The sequence below is a fragment of the Bradysia coprophila genome, unplaced genomic scaffold (genome assembly GCF_014529535.1).
Source record: "Bradysia coprophila strain Holo2 unplaced genomic scaffold, BU_Bcop_v1 contig_297, whole genome shotgun sequence".
In the NCBI taxonomy this organism is placed as follows: Eukaryota; Metazoa; Arthropoda; class Insecta; order Diptera; family Sciaridae; genus Bradysia; species Bradysia coprophila.
The window spans coordinates 540,829-558,132 of NW_023503555.1; the positions used below are offsets into that span (position 1 = coordinate 540,829).

At 36.7% G+C, this 17,304-nt stretch overlaps 3 protein-coding genes across 3 annotated transcripts; 2 read left to right on the forward strand and 1 right to left on the reverse strand.

The window, feature by feature from the left end:
- The first annotated feature begins 355 nt into the window (after positions 1 to 355).
- On the forward strand, positions 356 to 1,479 carry LOC119078609. Its single transcript, XM_037186204.1, has 6 exons — positions 356 to 384; positions 483 to 660; positions 722 to 838; positions 903 to 1,019; positions 1,089 to 1,157; positions 1,221 to 1,479. Exons 1-6 carry the CDS (start codon positions 356 to 358, stop codon positions 1,344 to 1,346), a joined length of 636 nt encoding a protein of 211 aa, XP_037042099.1. The 3' UTR covers positions 1,347 to 1,479.
- A 3,205-nt stretch (positions 1,480 to 4,684) lies between these two features.
- On the reverse strand, positions 4,685 to 6,445 carry LOC119078671 (serine/threonine-protein kinase Nek7-like). Its single transcript, XM_037186330.1, has 4 exons — positions 6,303 to 6,445; positions 5,752 to 6,234; positions 5,366 to 5,689; positions 4,685 to 5,308 (listed from the first exon to the last, which is right to left on the reverse strand). Exons 2-4 carry the CDS (start codon positions 6,196 to 6,198, stop codon positions 5,042 to 5,044), a joined length of 1,038 nt encoding a protein of 345 aa, XP_037042225.1. The 5' UTR covers positions 6,199 to 6,234; positions 6,303 to 6,445; the 3' UTR covers positions 4,685 to 5,041.
- A 3,904-nt stretch (positions 6,446 to 10,349) lies between these two features.
- On the forward strand, positions 10,350 to 16,145 carry LOC119078668 (degenerin-like protein unc-105). The gene is made up of 11 exons (XM_037186325.1): positions 10,350 to 10,512; positions 11,014 to 11,145; positions 11,200 to 11,347; positions 11,425 to 11,625; positions 11,683 to 11,714; positions 11,784 to 11,952; positions 12,819 to 12,897; positions 13,020 to 13,137; positions 13,220 to 13,252; positions 13,319 to 13,432; positions 15,552 to 16,145. The coding sequence occupies exons 1-11, from the start codon at positions 10,399 to 10,401 to the stop codon at positions 15,714 to 15,716; spliced, it is 1,305 nt and encodes a 434-aa protein (XP_037042220.1). The 5' UTR covers positions 10,350 to 10,398; the 3' UTR covers positions 15,717 to 16,145.
- Positions 16,146 to 17,304: the final 1,159 nt, after the last annotated feature.

Genomic DNA, 17,304 nt, shown 5'->3' on the forward strand with positions numbered 1-17,304 from the left:
ATTTGTTGGTAGGGTGTCAAAGTACGTCAGCTGAACTCTGCGTAGACTAGTCATCTGGCTGTCATCACTGTGGTAAATTTGAGTAACTTTTCCTCAGCGTTACCACCCAGTGACCGGGTTACTAATTTAAAATTGTCCAATTTTTGGAACTGAGAGATTTTTGTGGACCTCTTCCGTATCGATTCTTGAATCATGTAATGGGGTCGTGTACATTTATTAGATTGGGGAATAAGGGGGAAATCTAAGCTCACCGAAACCGATTTAACAGTAACTCCGAAATTATATTTTCAATAAAAAAATTTCAGGACCGTGGATGGCAGCTGTTGACTTGCCGTATTGCAATAATTTTACCGATATGAGATCTTTGCTAACCAGTTATCAAACGTATGTATTTTCTACACCATCTAATGAGTGCCATGAACAGTGAAATTAATTGAAGATTAAAATAAACGGAAAATTTGTTTATTGTTTTTCCCTTGTAGTGCCGAATGGAAATCGGCGATCAGGGAAAAGAAGTGTCCGTGCAAGACACGCTCCTCGGAACGGGCAAAGCATTTAACCGAGAGATTACAAGACTCGTGGCAGCATTTATTGAGGGACAGAGCGACGAGATCACTAACGTACAACGATGAGCAGTTCCACGCACTGGAAAAAATTAAGGTTTGTCCCGATGGTGAATCGGTTGTTCTAATACCGACTGATGATTATTGATTCGAAATAGGTGGCCGAGACTGGCAAACGAATCAAGTCGTTGCTGAACGATGATGTGCGACCGGTTGTCGCTCAAATAGAATGTTTGGCCGATTGGTATAAACATGCGCAAACGATTTACGTAAAGGTTTGCTCACACTTCATTTTGCTGATTTGTTTGCTGGAAGGTAAAATGGTTTTTGTCTTTGCAGACACAGTATCTGGAAAAGGACACAAAGAGTTGCGGTCATTCGCTGTCCGGAATCAGAGATCACATTTTTCAAATTAAGGAAGAGCTACGGAATGACGACGGCGAGTTACAGGTTTGTGTAAGTATCGAACGCTTGGCGAAAGCGGATGAAATGTACAAATGAAAAACGGGATTTGTCTCTTTCCAGTATAATGGAGCGTATGAACCAGCCAAACCGCCGCCAGTTCAACACCGCGAATCACACAGGGATATGCGTGTAAGTATCACACAATCTGTTTGAATTAAAAACCCGCATCTCACAAATTCAATGTGCTTCCAGAGCGCGCTCACCAACGCCGATGAAATCAACGAAATTCTGCGAGTTAATGCAGAACTGATTCAATTACTACAGCAATTGGGTTGCGGCGATGATAATCTGAATTCAATTGATCACAGTCGACTGTAGACCGTAATTGGGTTTGGAGATCATTCGCTGCCTTCGCTTGTAAGATAATACACTGGACTACGCTCACGATAAGCAAATATTTTTTAGTTTTATTTTTAAATTTTTAATAAAGCATGGAGATTAAATAGAGAAATCTGTCTTGGTCTGCCTTTCATTTTCATCGACACCGGGGGGATTTTTTCGAAAAACAGTCTGCCGAAGTACGCATTCTCCAGCGGACTCTTATGTGTGCCCAGAAAGGTACTGGTCCCTAGAAGCCAAAACCACTTTCAAAAAAATTCCTCGACGCTCGTGTGGCTAGTGGGAGTGGATCAAATACTGAAAATTTGGGCTTTTTAGACCCGTACGAAGTACTGGGGTCTTATGCGTTTACGCATACATCCGTAACACGTCGAATTGAACTCCGTGAGTAAGGGGAAACCTATTGTGGTTGTCTAGAGATGCCAAATCAGTGAAAAAAAAAAATGTCCGTCTGCACGATAACTTGAGTAAAACGCATCCGATTTTGAAAATTCTTTTTTTTCCTGTTTGGAAATGTCAAAAGACAGGCTAAGTTCGAAGATGAGTGATTTTGGATAGACCCTTCCCGAGCTGTGTCCCAATAAGTGCTTTACGGTTTTTCGAAGATATCTCCGGACATTCAAACGTTACACTTGTAACTGATACGTCAAATAAAAGGTATTTACAATACCGATCGAAAAAAAAAAGTTTATGGAAATCGGATGACCGACTCGTGAGTTAGACCCCTTGGTGTGAAACAGGCACAGGGCGGCAAGCAGTTTTTGCTTGTAGGTCGGCCAAATTTCAACATATTTCGTCTGTTTTAGCTTTATTAGATAGGTATTGACCGTACCAATCAGGGAAATTTTCAGCTCTTATCTGGCTACTCGGCCGTACAGTGAACGTGAAGTACTTTGTCAATATCTCGAGTAAATTTTGACCGAATTTCATGAATTTTTTTTGTTTGAAAGGTATTAACGAATGTAAAGCGTCGGTACTATTTCCGGTCTCCTAACAAAATGGCTGCCGGTGGCCATATTGGATTTTAATAAAAGTGATATATATTGGGAAAAATGGTACTTAGAGTGTTTCTGTTAACATGGAAATAATTTGTTATGTGTGTGGGATGTTTCAGGCATTCCATATATGGACATCTATATATATCTATATTCACCTATATTGAGCTATATACAGGCATATAGAGCTACAGAGTTCCTACGGCTTAGGAAGGCTCCTAAAATTACGAATTTTAGGAAATTTTAAAGGCAATTTTAGGAGTATTTTAGGAGATTTGGAAGGTAATTTTAGGAGAATTTTAGGAGGAATTTTTTAAAATGTGGGAAAGGTTGTATAAGTAATTTCCGGAGGAATTTTTGCTCTGTTTCTCTGTTTCTCATACACTTCGTAAAATACTAAAAATGTTTAAGAAAATTGACAAAAAGTTATTTTACTATGCTGGTGCATGTAATAAGGCTATTACATGCATAGGCATAGGCCTTTACATCACTCGCATAGTAAAACGTCGTACTACACACGGAAAATAAAGTGATATCTCGTATCACGATGAGTAAATGTACCTCGGGCTAAAGCCCTCGGTTACTTTTACTCATCTGGATACGAGATATCACTTTACTTCCCTTGCATAGTAATGTACTATTTTTTTGTCAAAACATATTTTTCCTTATGTAGTTTAATAATTGAAACTTTTATGATTTCCTCTTTTCTGACGCGACGCCAGTCTCGACTAGCCAGCAACTGATCCTTTATCAGGTTTTTCTTGTCGACTGCGCCTTTCGAATTAACAAGATTCACCATAATTTTGTTTCCATCATTTATCAGCTCTTGTGCACTAAAAAGTTTTTTTCTACTGGATCTGGAGAGATTTCTCGATATCGGAAAGTTTTTCTGAACTCGATTTTTTTTTGTGAAGATGCTTTATTGAGATTATCTTCCGCCTCTTTATTCTTAAGAAGTAGTACCTTCTCGACTTTTTGTTGTTCGAGAAAAGTAAAGTACATTGGAGCACATCTGGAAAATACGTCGATTCATTAGGAAGTCAGTGACGTTTATATTATTCAATGTGTCCGTAAACGTTCGAAGTGACACGCTAGTCGCATCTTCTAACAAACTGCGATCCTCGATAATGTATTTATTTTCGCTAAATCCACGTTCAGGATCGCTATTTGCATGACTCAAAGAAAGGAGTGTTTTCGCAAGTTGAGTCAGGTTCATACAGAAGTTCAAATTCATTACCGCTGTTTTTATCGTTTTTAGTTTTTCAGTATTATTAAAAAATTTCTTGGAGAGTGTGAGCTCATTTTAGGAATTTTAGGAGTTTTAGAAGATTTTAGGAGATTTTAGGAGGATTTGGTCCATTTTATGAATTTTATGAATTTTTGGAGGAGTGGGAACTCTGGAGCTATATAATAGCATATTCATCTGTGAAATGTTTATTTATAGGAAAATATAGGTAAATATAGCGGTATATAGCTGTTTAAATAGGAATTTATGAAAGTTGACTTCGTACGGGGCTGTCTATATTGCCTCCGGCAATTTATTTGTATATGCTAACAAGGCAAAGAAAGATAATGTAAGTGATTTTAAAGGGCGAATAGCTTTTCAGTAGAGAATGAAGTAAAAGAAATGAAGAGTTTCACAGTAAAGGCTTTTGAAACGAATAGGTGTTTCGTACGGGTCGGCGTTAGCTATGTTTCTTATGAAAATTTCTCCAGGCGCAAGAAGTTCGTGTGGGGTGTTTTGAGAAAGGTAATTGCATGTACTTTCGGGGCAAATTGGGTCTTATTGGGTTTAAAAATCAGATGGATTGAGATATGGAAATTTGACTATTTCGGTGAACTTTAAACGGGTCACCTGCATGCAAAACGCTACGAAAAAAATCAAATATTTTCTCGAATTTTCTCGGCTGGTCTCAGCTTTGCAGTCAATTCGGTAAATTTATTTAAACTTTGGTTCACTGAACTTTTTAACAATCGGAATTATCCGACGATCTGACTGTGTTGGTGATGCTGTTAACTTAGTGTGGTCTCAGAAATGATTTTGGACTTGCCGTCGTGCGCTTGTTCGTAGTGGCTTATTTTCGACTGCTGCAGTAGTGTCAAATCATTTTTTTTGCGATTCCGATTATTTTTGTGGGGCTATTTTACGGTCGATGAAGCCAATTAAGTGAAACTAATACCAGACACAAATCATCTATGATTAGGAAAAACCATAACACTGACTCATATGACCCTCCGATGGTCCGTTGCCAAAGCGTAACGTCAAAAATATCGAATGTCCTGTCGCAAAGGGACTGTAAACTTCGATTATTTTTTGTTCCATTTGCTTTATTCGGTTCACAGAGACTTATGTTTTACACTTCTTCCATTCACCTGTTGCCAATATAATTGATTTAAGAGGAGTGAAAAATTCATTTTCTAAATTAGACCTTCAAAGTTCAAGGCAACAAAGGAATATACAGTTCATCAGTACGACTCTAAAATTTTATTTTAGAAAAAACGCTTAAACGATAGGATATATTCTTCAACATTGTAAAAAAGTAAATTTCGCTTTGGCCGCAAGCTCTACATTCGTAAAACACTATTAAGTTTTGCATTCGATTGATAAATTCGTTGTAAATATTGTTTTCTTTGTATTCTTCTCGGTATGCGTATAACATACTCAAAAATGACTCCAGATCACATCGCGTTATGATGAACTATTTCAGCCAGCGATTTGAAAAAGAAATGTGAAAAACAAATACTAAATGGAATTGCGGCTGCGGGCATTGCTATTGTTGATATTAAGGAAATACTGGTTAAAGAAATACCGGCTATTATCTCAGTTAAACCATCATAAAGCTCGGTGGCATCTCCTATCGAAGCAATCAACTGAGTTTGTCTGATAGCGGCAATTTTCGGTCGTTTTTTGGGATCGGGTGACAGCATTAATTTGAACAATCTGAACTGATGCGAAAATTAATATGTATCGTCATATCACACTGTAATAAAATATATCCTCACCTCGTTCTTAAATTTCTTGTCACAACTCTCCGGAAATTCGGCTCTGAGCAGTCGATCAAATAATGCACAACGCTGTTCAAACGTCTGCAGTGGAGTGATCATTTCCAATAGTATGACACCCAGTGAGTAGACATCGACCATGTGATCGTAACAACCAGTTTCGACCTCCGGTGCTATGTATCCAGGAGTTCCGACCGAAGTAGTATGTTTTTGTGGAGTAGTATGTTGAACAAATTCGTTTAAATTCTCCGCCTTTAAGTTGAGGACCGTGCTAAAGTCAGCGATTTTGACTTTGCCATCGTACCCGAAAAATATATTCGACGGCTGTAAAGTCGTTGTACACTTAATTGTTGCAATAAAATGTAAGGAAAGTTTTCATTGTCTACCTTTAAATCCCGATGAACCAGTCCATGTGAATGCAAATAATCTACTGCTTCGAGCATCTGTATGAAGATACTGCGGTATCTACGTTTCCTTTCATCTAAGGTGCAATTAATCAGCCAGTGATCTAAGGTGTCCCTTGTGCATAATTCCAATAGGACATAAAGGTTGTTGTCCTCGAACCAAAAGTCATAGCACTTTACGATATTTGGATGATTCAAAAAAATAGGTTTAGTTTCGCGATCCCGTAATTGGTTCGGATTAGACACCGTGGTCAAGTCAATGCATTTCAGTGCGAATTTTTTTTTATTTTTATCTTCGACTTCATACACAGTACCAAAGTCTCCCGCACCCAATTCACTTAAAATTTTATAATCTGAGAGACGTTTTTTTCCTTCCGAATTATCCTGCTCTGTGTTTGGTTCTTGTTGGTTCGGATCGTTGCTCCCCATTTTTGAATTTTGAATGGTTTTGTAGATGATGGAATTCTATGCGAAAGAAACGCAATGCCGATTAATATTCGACTATGCTGAAACTCAAAACAAAAAAAACTTACATACGCTGTTGCTGTTGTCGTATGATATTTGTGGTGCAGTCCGACTGGACCGTGTTCAACCAGTTCACTTTCAAATCTGAAGTTTATATGTAAAATGGAACTTAACAAAATCAAAATTCGGAATTTTCGAGAAAAATATTTTCTTTAAGTTGATTTCTCACACTATCTGTTCATAAAATTTGGTGTCATCCGCCTTCGTACTTATCTTAACCTGTTCTTTCAGAACTTTGCTAATCTGTGCTAAATTTTCTTTTCTCTGGAATGAGAATGAAAGGTTCGGTCACAGTGATTATTGAAATAGAATCGAATTTGTCAAAGTTCTTTTCAATCAACACAATATCAAAACTTACAAAGTGGTTTCAGGTTTGAAAATTTAAATCAATTCTTTTGTTTTGACGTTACTTATCACGAAAGAACGGAAAGAACTTACTGTTATTAAACTGCGCTGACACGCTTGACACATACAGATTATGTCAATAGAAAAACGAGGTGACGGCGTAGGTGCGGTCAAATTCAAAATCGAAAGTGCGTAATTCTTTCTTAACGCAGTTTCATACAAGGAAGCGTTGAATAGTTATTTGGCGGCAGCGCCCTAGTAAAAGAAAATATCAAGAGGCACCGTTACCATATATCAAGGAGTGATCTCTCATTCATATATGCCGTTACTTAGTTAACATTGTAGCCTACATTTGTGTGCCTCCTATTTCATTTTTGATGATATCTCGATAAGAATCCTTTTTGAAAAATGTTCGACCGCAATTCCGACCACGAATGTGTCGTTTGACGAGCTCTGAGAAAAGTGATCAGTTTAGTGAGCAGAAATTTTCATAAACTGCACAGTTTTCTCAGAGCTATTCAAACTATTACAACCAAATCTATTTTCTGTTGAAAACTAACACATTCGTCGTCGGAATTGCGGTCGTACATTTGCAAAAAGGATTCTGATGGAAAGATAAAATCAAAAGTAAACTAAAATCCAGTATTTAAAAAACGCCAAAATGTATTCTTTTCAACTAACCATGTATCGGAAAACTTCACGACTTATTTTTCTCATAGTTGGATCACGGGCGTATAAAAGCAGCTGGTTAAAAATCATTTTACAGATTGAAGGTTTTCGTTTTGATAGTCAATCAGTTCAAAAGTTTTGTCCGCCAATCTTACAGCTGAAATGAATAGTCTACATGAGTTACAGGTCCATGTGTTATTTTATGTTGTCTTGAATACATGTTTTTAGCCCCGTACGAAGTACGAAGGGGCTTATAGGATTACGATGCCGTGTGTAATTGATGGAATTCGAAGCAGACGGTAAGGGCAAAGTGTTTGCCTATGTTCATAGATGACGAATCCGCAATAAAAATTTGGGCCGTCTGTCCGTCTGTCCGTCTGTCCGTCACGTCGATATCTTGAGTAAATCAAATCCGATTTCAAAATTTTTTTTTTTCCTGAAAGATAGTCAAAATAGTGAGGCTAAGTTCGAAGATGGGCATATTCGGGTCGGCCCTTCGTGAGTTAGGGCCACCTAAGTGATTTAAGGTCTTTTGGTGATATTTATGGCAAAATAAACGATGGAAATGTAAATGACACGGCAAATGATAGGTATTGTCAATACCAATCCAGGAAAAAAAAGTTTTTTTTAAATCGGGTGAGTGGACCGTGAGTTAGGGCCTTAGAAGTGAAAAGCTACTAGGGCCCTATGTGTATTTTACATAGAACTCAAGTAAATTTCATTCGTTTTTCGTAATTTTTGTGTCATTTGAAAGGTAATCAAAAGCCGAATAGAATGTTGTTGAAAAAAAAATTAAATTTGGGTCCTCGGACTAAGGCCGCTACTAGGGCCCTATGTGTATTTTACATAGAACTCGAGTAAATTTCATTCGTTTTTCGTAATTTTTGTGTCATTTGGAAGGTAATCAAAGGCCGAATAGAATGTTGTTGAAAAAAAAATTAAATTTGGGTCCTCGGACTAAGGCCGCTACTAGGGCCCTATGTGTATTTTACATAGAACTCAAGTAAATTTCATTCGTTTTTCGTAATTTTTGTGTCATTTGGAAGGTAATCAAAAGCCGAATAGAATGTTGTTGAAAAAAAAAAATAAATTTGGGTCCTCGGACTAAGGCCGCTACTAGGGCCCTATGCGTATTTTACATATAACTCGAGCAAATTTCATCCGTTTTTCGTAATTTTTGTTTAATTTAGAAGGTAATCGAAGGCCGAATAGAATGTAGTTGAAAAAAAAAAATTGGGTCCTCGGACTAAGGCCGGTACTAGGGCTCTATGTGTATTTATACTCAATAAATTAAAATTTTAGGGCTATTTGAAATTTTTGTTTCATTTGAAAGGAACGTCGTACGGGGCTTCGTAATTGCGCTATGCGCAATTTCTAAGATGTACACATTCCATAATAATTTTACTTTAACTACATTAACCGGCGCAATAGGTTTACGGTCAAAGTAGGGTGACAGACGCAATAGGGTCACGTACGCAATAGATATACGGGTTTGTACGGGGCTCAGTCGCAGCAAACGCTCCGACTGTTCTGATGGCTCGTTTTTTTTGAAAATAAACAAAGTTTTTGGGAGTAGCGAGCGGAGAGTATGTCTGCATAAAAATTTAAAGAGTCTGTTAGTTAATGACAACAAAGAAGAAAGGCGATAAAAATGGAAAGAGATGCTGGGATGTAAACTGAGCAACTGGCACAATTTTCGTTATCTGGTTTTATAACATCGGTCCGAAATTAAATAGTTCAATTTAAATAAATAAATCGAATCATTTTTAGGCAAACAAATCTCCGAAAAAATATCTTTACTTTGGGGCGTCGTGGTTGATATCTTCATGTAGACTCCTAGTACTTACTGCATTCCTTTTGAACTCTTGTCGTTTTGTCAATTTAGTTATCACTGATTTTGAGCGAGCCCAACGAGCAGTTTATTTCTTCGATCTTCGTTTTTCGTCATGATCTTTCACAATTGTTAGGAGGCAAGTCACACAAATCGTTTTTTGATCCACTCAACCAAGGCAGCTCTTCAGAAGCCGCACACACATTGTTTAAATATTTTGTCGCTTAGACCGAATCTATCAGATGTGTGAGGTAGAACCACGGCAGAGTAAAATAAACCAGGCAGGAACGGTTCATTTTCGAAACTTCAAATAAGGGACCTAATACACTGTATGAATATGAACTCAAATGAACATTGACATTGACATGGGGCTACTAGATTATTCACGTCCCTAGTCAAATCAGCGCTCCTGCCTGGTTACCTTTACTCTGTCGTGGTAGAACAGAACTGAAGTAAACACAGCTTCATGCTCGGTATGGTCTTACAATAAGACAAACTCTCTTATTATGATCATAATGGACATGTGTCGTGTAATATCAATTATTAAGTACAACGTTTCCTTGTCGTTTTACAACCCATGCGCTGCTCTTCGGTTGTTTATGGTATATTTTTAGAAATGTTTAGCCAATAAACGCAGAAACTGGAAACTAGCTAACTAATTCCTCAAAATGGCATTGCAAAACGACTGATATCAATGTCTATGATGTTAGCTGAAGAGATTAGAACCAAGGAAGATCCCATTTTCCAAGCACTCTTCAAACAGCGACATCGACGCTTTCAAAACGACGCACTGTCACACAGTAAATCACTACAATTGCCTCTATCTAAATACAACCGAAATTCTACGTTTTTCGCCTATCAAACACTCTTCAATCAGGAAAAGCTTATCAATTCGAATAAATTGAAAAAGAAAAATTTATGAAGCGCCATGCTTAAACCACTCCATTAAATCCATTATTGATATATCGTGTCGTGTGTGATATATCAATGAAATTGTCTCTGCTACATTCAACGGGGAATGTCGTCGTCGTCGTCGTATTTTATTGGCATTATTATAATCACTAATGTTCGACAAAGCGAACTTGTAAACATATTGTTTTGTTTCTTATCGGCCGTCGAAGCCAATATGTTTCAATGATAGTCTTGGAATTGGATAAAAAATAATTCGCTTTCTCGTCACTTCGGTTTTGTCTTCAGAGGAGTGCCGACACGTTTCAAGTACATACGATATTTTAAGGTCATTCCTGATTGAGTACACGATGGTTAATATAAAGGAAACTTGTAAAACCAAAGCGAGAGGCTTCGTGACTGATCCCAAGCAACTTGTTCGTTACGTCGTGCTCTTAATTTGTTGTGTTGTTGTTATATTCCAGGTAAGATGAGTACTACCCATTGAGTAAGTGTACCCAATACAGTACTAGTTTGACCGTTTACCTTCACACGAACGTCTAACCCATCTATTGACAACGACAACAGGCGACAGCTGCTTTACTAGCTTGTCCACTCTTTTGCTGACTATGAAACCTATATGAAGCCATATAAGTAGAGTGTTTGTATGAGTGGACCAGCTGGTAAAACAGCTGAAGCAAATTTAGACAAAAATTTGGATGACACTAATTGAACCTATTGAAAAATAGGGATCAAAAGATTCCAAAAATGATAAAAATCTTGTCCTGTTTCAACTGTACCTACGTTCTTCTTTGTCATAAATATCTCTTAACTTCTCTCAATCTAAACATTTCCGCGAGATATTATCGTTGTTGTCGATAAGAGATGTCTCAAGAAAGGAACAGTACGCTTATTGTTGGCCACGGAAAGCATCCTTTATTAAGCTTTTTGTTAAAGACTTCTCAAATCCAAATTCCTTGCCATAGCTTTCAGAATGTTTCACAAAACTATACCGACCCCCTATCACTACACACTCCCATTTCGATTTGAATGAGTCGGTTTCGTATCCAGCAATAACATTTTGCCGCGATCCACCGTACAAGGAAGACGTGCTCAGGGTAAGTTTTCACGATTGTAAATATTCCACCAAACAAATGTTTTTGCTCCCACAGTCATATAATCTCTCGTATCATCCGAGATTTTCAAATTCCTGGCGAAATTTCGATTTTAATTCAGTTGATCTCGACGATCTATTCGAAAATGCAACTTATGGGAAAAGTGAATTTTTCGGTCAATATGGTTTGGATGGATTGGCAGACAGTAAGTTCTGATCTGATATTGAAAACGTAATATTTCGCCAATTTTGGAATACTATGAGAAAACGTAACAAAATTTAGATGTTGCCATCGTCAGCGGCATTTATTTCAACTTTGGACAGTGTCACACTATGACTCCAAAAGTTACCACAAGACGATCCTGGAAGAATCACGGATATTCGCTGATTCTGACCCATACAATGGAAGCAACGGAAGAAACAACCGGCGAAAACGTTCCTGGATGGCATGTTTTCATTCATGAGCCGAAAGAAAATTTTACAGGTAATTTTAGGACGGTCAGTTTAGTACATTAGCGCGGATAATAAATCATTTTTAAAGAAACCAATATGGAAACGTCTGGTCGAGTTGAGGTGAGTTTTTATAAGCAAAGAAAACAGTTGACCGAGACGGACAAACTGTAAAATTAATCAATTTTCAAGTACATGTACATCAAAAGTGGCGAAGAGGTGGAGGTCAAGATAACAGCCAGCCACTTCAATATGAAGTCTGGCCGAGACCGATCGTGCACAGATGATATTCATCATAGTGCAATTAGATGTGCTGACATTTGCCAGTGGACTAAAATTACGGAACCAATTGGATGTTCAGGTAAACAACGGGAAATACGACAACAATCAATTGCGACTAACGATCGAAGTGGGTCGGGATCGACGACCTGATGGGTTCAGGTCAGGACGCAACCAAATTTTGGCCTAGAACTGTTTGATAATTTTTATTTGGAAATAATCAATTTTGTTGACCCGTTTAGGCTGGGTTTTAGGGTAACCGGGTCTTTTTACCATTTTTTAAATTTATTTCCGAAGAAAAACCGACGAAATTTTTGATTGGTCATCTGTTATGGACATTGACGATATAAAGATAAGCTCCGGTTAATGTCTTTTATAGCAAAATGTGTGTTAAAACTAATGAAGTAGAAGATTTCGTAGACCTAGAGCCTAGGTTGTGAAATAGTTATTTATGTAACAACTTGCGAAATGATGTTGTGTTTATCAAACGAACGAAGAGAGTAAAGTAAACTTGAGTCAAGAATGTTTTCACAGGACCGCGCTGTTGCAAAGAGTTTTTTTGTGAATTTTTGTGAACAAAGGATCAATGAAATAACTTGACGCACTCACGTACATTATTTATCAGATAAATATTTGTTGGTAGGGTGTCAAAGTACGTCAGCTGAACTCTGCGTAGACTAGTCATCTGGCTGTCATCACTGTGGTAAATTTGAGTAACTTTTCCTCAGCGTTACCACCCAGGTCGCTTTAATGTGACCGGGTTACTAATTTAAAATTGTCCAATTTTTGGAACTGAGAGATTTTTGTGGACCTCTTCCGTGTCGATTCTTGAATCATGTAATGGGGTCGTGTACATTTATTAGATTGGGGAATAAGGGGGAAATCTAAGCTCACCGAAACCGATTTAACAGTAACTCCGAAATTATATTTTCAATAAAAAAATTTCAGGACCGTGGATGGCAGCTGTTGACTTGCCGTATTGCAATAATTTTACCGATATGAGATCGTTACTAACCAGTTATCAAACGTATGTAGTTTTTACACCATCTAATGAGTGCCATGAACAGTTAAAATTAATTGAAGATAAAAATAAACGGAAAATTTGTTTATTGTTTTTGAACATTCACACAAAAAAAAAATTGTTTAAAGATTGGCGGATATAAACATATCGGAATGTGGGTGTGCCGATCCATGCAAATCAGTTATATATTCCGCATATGTAATGAACCGGGGCAAATTTGAAAAACAAGCAGTTCCGAGTTCTCAGGTCTCAGACTTCCATGTCCCACATTGAATATATGAATTTAATCAAAGAACTTTTTTTTTTTAAATAAACGAAACACGAACAGGTCTGGCTGTATTACACATCAAAGATGGTTACGGTAAATATTGTTCATGGATGAAATTTTAAATAATAAATGGAAGGCGGATGAACACTTTTATTACAGGTATTTGAGGAACGTCCGAACTACGATCTAGCACAGTTTGTTGCTGATATGGGCGGTTCACTGGGATTTCTATTGGGATTGTCTGTGCTTGGATTGATCAAAATTTTGGAAAAGGTATGCAGGTCCAATAAACATTTCGAGACTGAGATTCTAAAGATACTCCAAATTCGGGTCGCTTTTTGTGGATTTTATCAGTTTTTGAGATTTTTAGAGAACTAGTTCCATTACACGGACAGAATGTCGACCAGGGCATATTTTTTAGGAAATTCCTTAAATATGGGAACATTCATGAAGTATGTCCCGTGTGCGAAAGAGTTGCAAGAGATGGTTTAAAATATGATAGAAAGAGATACAGATACTCGTCACAAGTGACATACTTTATGAACCAACAACGCACTTCAAGCATGAGTGTACTACTCTGAATAGAGTAGAAATTGGATTTTACTAGATTTATCGATCAACGAGAAGTAAAAGGCCAACATAGCTTGAGATAAATTTTAATGGACTTAATTTTGTCATTGAATGACGCTCAGTATGAACTCAACTAGAACAGTTGTGTTCCTGAACATACACACACGGAATTTTGAAAACCGACACATTTTCTGTTTCTGTGTTTTACTTGAGTTTCTGATTTCTCCATATAAAAATACATGCAAAATTCACAAAAAACCAGTAAACCACGAAGCAGAAAATGTGTCGGTTTTCAAAATTCCGTGAGTGTATTATTAAAGCATCAACATTTCGGCATATTGTGCCAATCGTCAGTCAACTCATTCAACTTGATATGTTGATATGGGTACTGAACCGAAATTTGTAAGTTTTATATGAACAATTTTTGGTAAAACTGGGGCTAGTGAATTTTAACTGAAATGAAAGAATTAACTTTGGAGTGACCGTCATTTCAGTTAAAATTCACTAGCCCCAGTTACCAAAGAACTTACAACTTTCGGTTCAGTATCCATACCAACATATCAAGTTGAATGACTTGACTGACGATTGGCACGATATGCTGAAATGTTGATGCTTCAATAATATGTTCAAGAACACAACTGTTCTAGTTGGGTTCATACTGAGCGTCATTCAATGACAAAATTAATTCCATCAAAATTTATCTCAAGCTATGTTTGCATGTTATTTCTCGTTGATCGATATATCTAATAAAACCCAATTTCTAAAAATTCTCACCCGTAATCTGGATAGAGTACGGAAACTGGACAGTGTATCAAACAGCTATAAAACACTGTAAAAAACCATTTCATACAAAATAGTACTCTATAGGCTACTTCGCGAGGGAATAAACGCACTCACTTGCTGTGGGGATAAACAAAAGACATAACCACACATACCGAATTTTCCGAACAATATTGTTTTGTTCTTATACTATATTTTGTGCAAGAAATTCATCAGAAATGTAAATAAATAGTGAAAATTATGAAATATTGTAAAAATAAGTCGTGTCGTCAAGTTTTCGGTGACCTTTGTCATGTTCTGTTTTTGTTGGCGATTTCGTATCGGATGTTTGTCATTCCAAACCAAAAATGAATCTTTTTTTTTCGGCTGAAATCTCGATGACAAGGCTTATTTTCACAGCATTTCATAATTTTCACTATTTATTTACATTTCTAATGAATTTCCTGCACATAATATCGTAAAAACAAAACATTATTGTTTGGAAAATTGCGTATGTGCGGTTATGTTTTTTGTTTATCCCCACAGCAAGTGAGTGCGTTTATTCCCTCGCGAAGTAGCCTATTGGCCAGCTCTCGACTATTATCTATTTTGCTTGAAAAGCGTTGGAGCCATCTGTTTGATAAAAAAATCAAAAAAAGTTACAGAGGAAAAGTTGAAGCAAATCAAGCCAATTCCATACAGCGAAAAATAACTGGTGCTAGATGTGCTTACCGAAATTATTTACTACCTGTTAGTCACATAGGATTACAAAAACTATAAAAACTATTCATGCCTTAGCAGAGTCTACTTAATGCTTAAAAATTCTTAAAAAAATTCAAAAAAATTGCTAGGATTTTTTTTAAATATCAAACGAAGTGATAGACCCGATAACAGCTGAATGCCGATGTGCTTGCCGTCTCTACACAATAGAAATTTGTAAAAGTTAATTACTATACATTCCCAAACATTTTTGAGTGCATCAAATGATGAGGATGGCCTTGTGCTTGATTGCAGACTTTTCCTGCTATGCCTCACTGACATACAACGATTATTTTCCTTTCAGATTGTCAGTCTAATATTTGGAAATTATATCAAAAAGCACCAGGAAAAGGCGGAACAGGCCAAATTAGATAAAAAACAGCAGTCTACCAAAAAAGAGTGTGATTTAAGTAGTACTAGTACACTCGAGCTACCAGCCAAATTATTGCCAAATAAACACAATATTTAGGTTACACCGTCATAATATCCCAATTCGAGTCAATTTAAATTCGTTTACATGCTAGTGTGTGGTAAAATGCTCTTTACTTCACTGTTTGTAGCTGTGGAAATGCACTTATTTCACTCTAGAATGTAAAAGAATGTACGTAATTGCTTTTAAATGATTGTTTTGTATTGTGTGAATACTACACTCGCCCTCGGCTTGTTCCGCAACCCTCACACATGCCAAAACAACAAAATTTACAAGTAGATACGTAATATACTATTTCTAATCGAAACCATCATTTACTGTTGGTGCATAGAGATTTATTGTAATCCATATTTCTTACCTGTGTGTACCCCGTATACTATCCACACAATATATTACGTTGAACAAAAAAAAAATTAGATTCCTGTTTATATTCCATATCGTAGCGATAAATTTTAACGTTTATAAGAGAAGAAGAGTATAAAAATAAATTAAATTACGAAAATACAAAAAAGTCTGTGCGTTTTGCTATTCGTATCGGTGCCACCAATCGCTAGATGTCTGCACTCAGCTCGAATATTCGTCTCTAAAAAATTGTTTTATATATAAAAAGTAAAACAAAATGCTTGCTAATAGCTACGTTGGACTTACCAAGCAGAACTCTGTTAACAGGGAACATTTAATTTATTAAAATTTAATTGTGGTTCGGTGACATTGCAACGACAATCTGTGTGCAGATCGAAATTTAAAGTGGTGCAAAAACTATTAAAAATTTGAGAGTTCTATTGAGACTTTATCTTGTTCGTTCTTGCCCCTCTGTATATCGTCAAACGATATCACAATTTTGATTCTTTGACAGAATTGGTTGTGATGCAATTCAATGACTGACGAACAGAACCATTTCAGTCCAATTTTTCAAACATCAGAATCCGGAAAATTAGTGATGTTATAAGTATTTGAATAAGAGCTTTTAATGGCACATTTCGTTTTGTTATTAATTTTAGGCAGTTGAGGCATTTCTTCTTTTCACTGTTTGTTTTTCACTCTTTCATTTTTTGTAGTACTTATAATTATCTGTATTATTGTTCTTCTAAACATTTATATTAGGAGTAATCCTTGATGTTTGCATGTAATAAATTGAAATTGAGAATCGACGTAGGGCTAGATGTAGATTATAGCAGACTCTAACAGCCCTTTAGTGCTCATCTGTTATCGACAACGACGATAAGAATAAGCGAGGTGGTCTCTTATGTAGAAAAACGTAAATTAAACCGATGAAATGGTAGATTTGCAAGACTAGGCGATACTTAAACCAAATGAAGTAACAGATTTAATCTTTGCCTGTTGTTTGATAAAAAAATCTTTTACTTCATTCGTTATAACATATATTTTGCTGTATAAGACCATATGAACAGAATATCATCGCTTATTCTGTCGTTGGAGTCGATAACAGATGATATATCAATATCACGGATCTGATATTCGATTAGATGCAGAAGTTCCTAATGGGTCCTTGATTAGTGTTTCATGTAAAGTCGATGAGCCGCCAGTTGCCGTATTCGAAATGTCATACCGTTAATCACTGTTCCCACGTCTCCCAAATAATTATAGATCAGCTTTTTCGTCCACA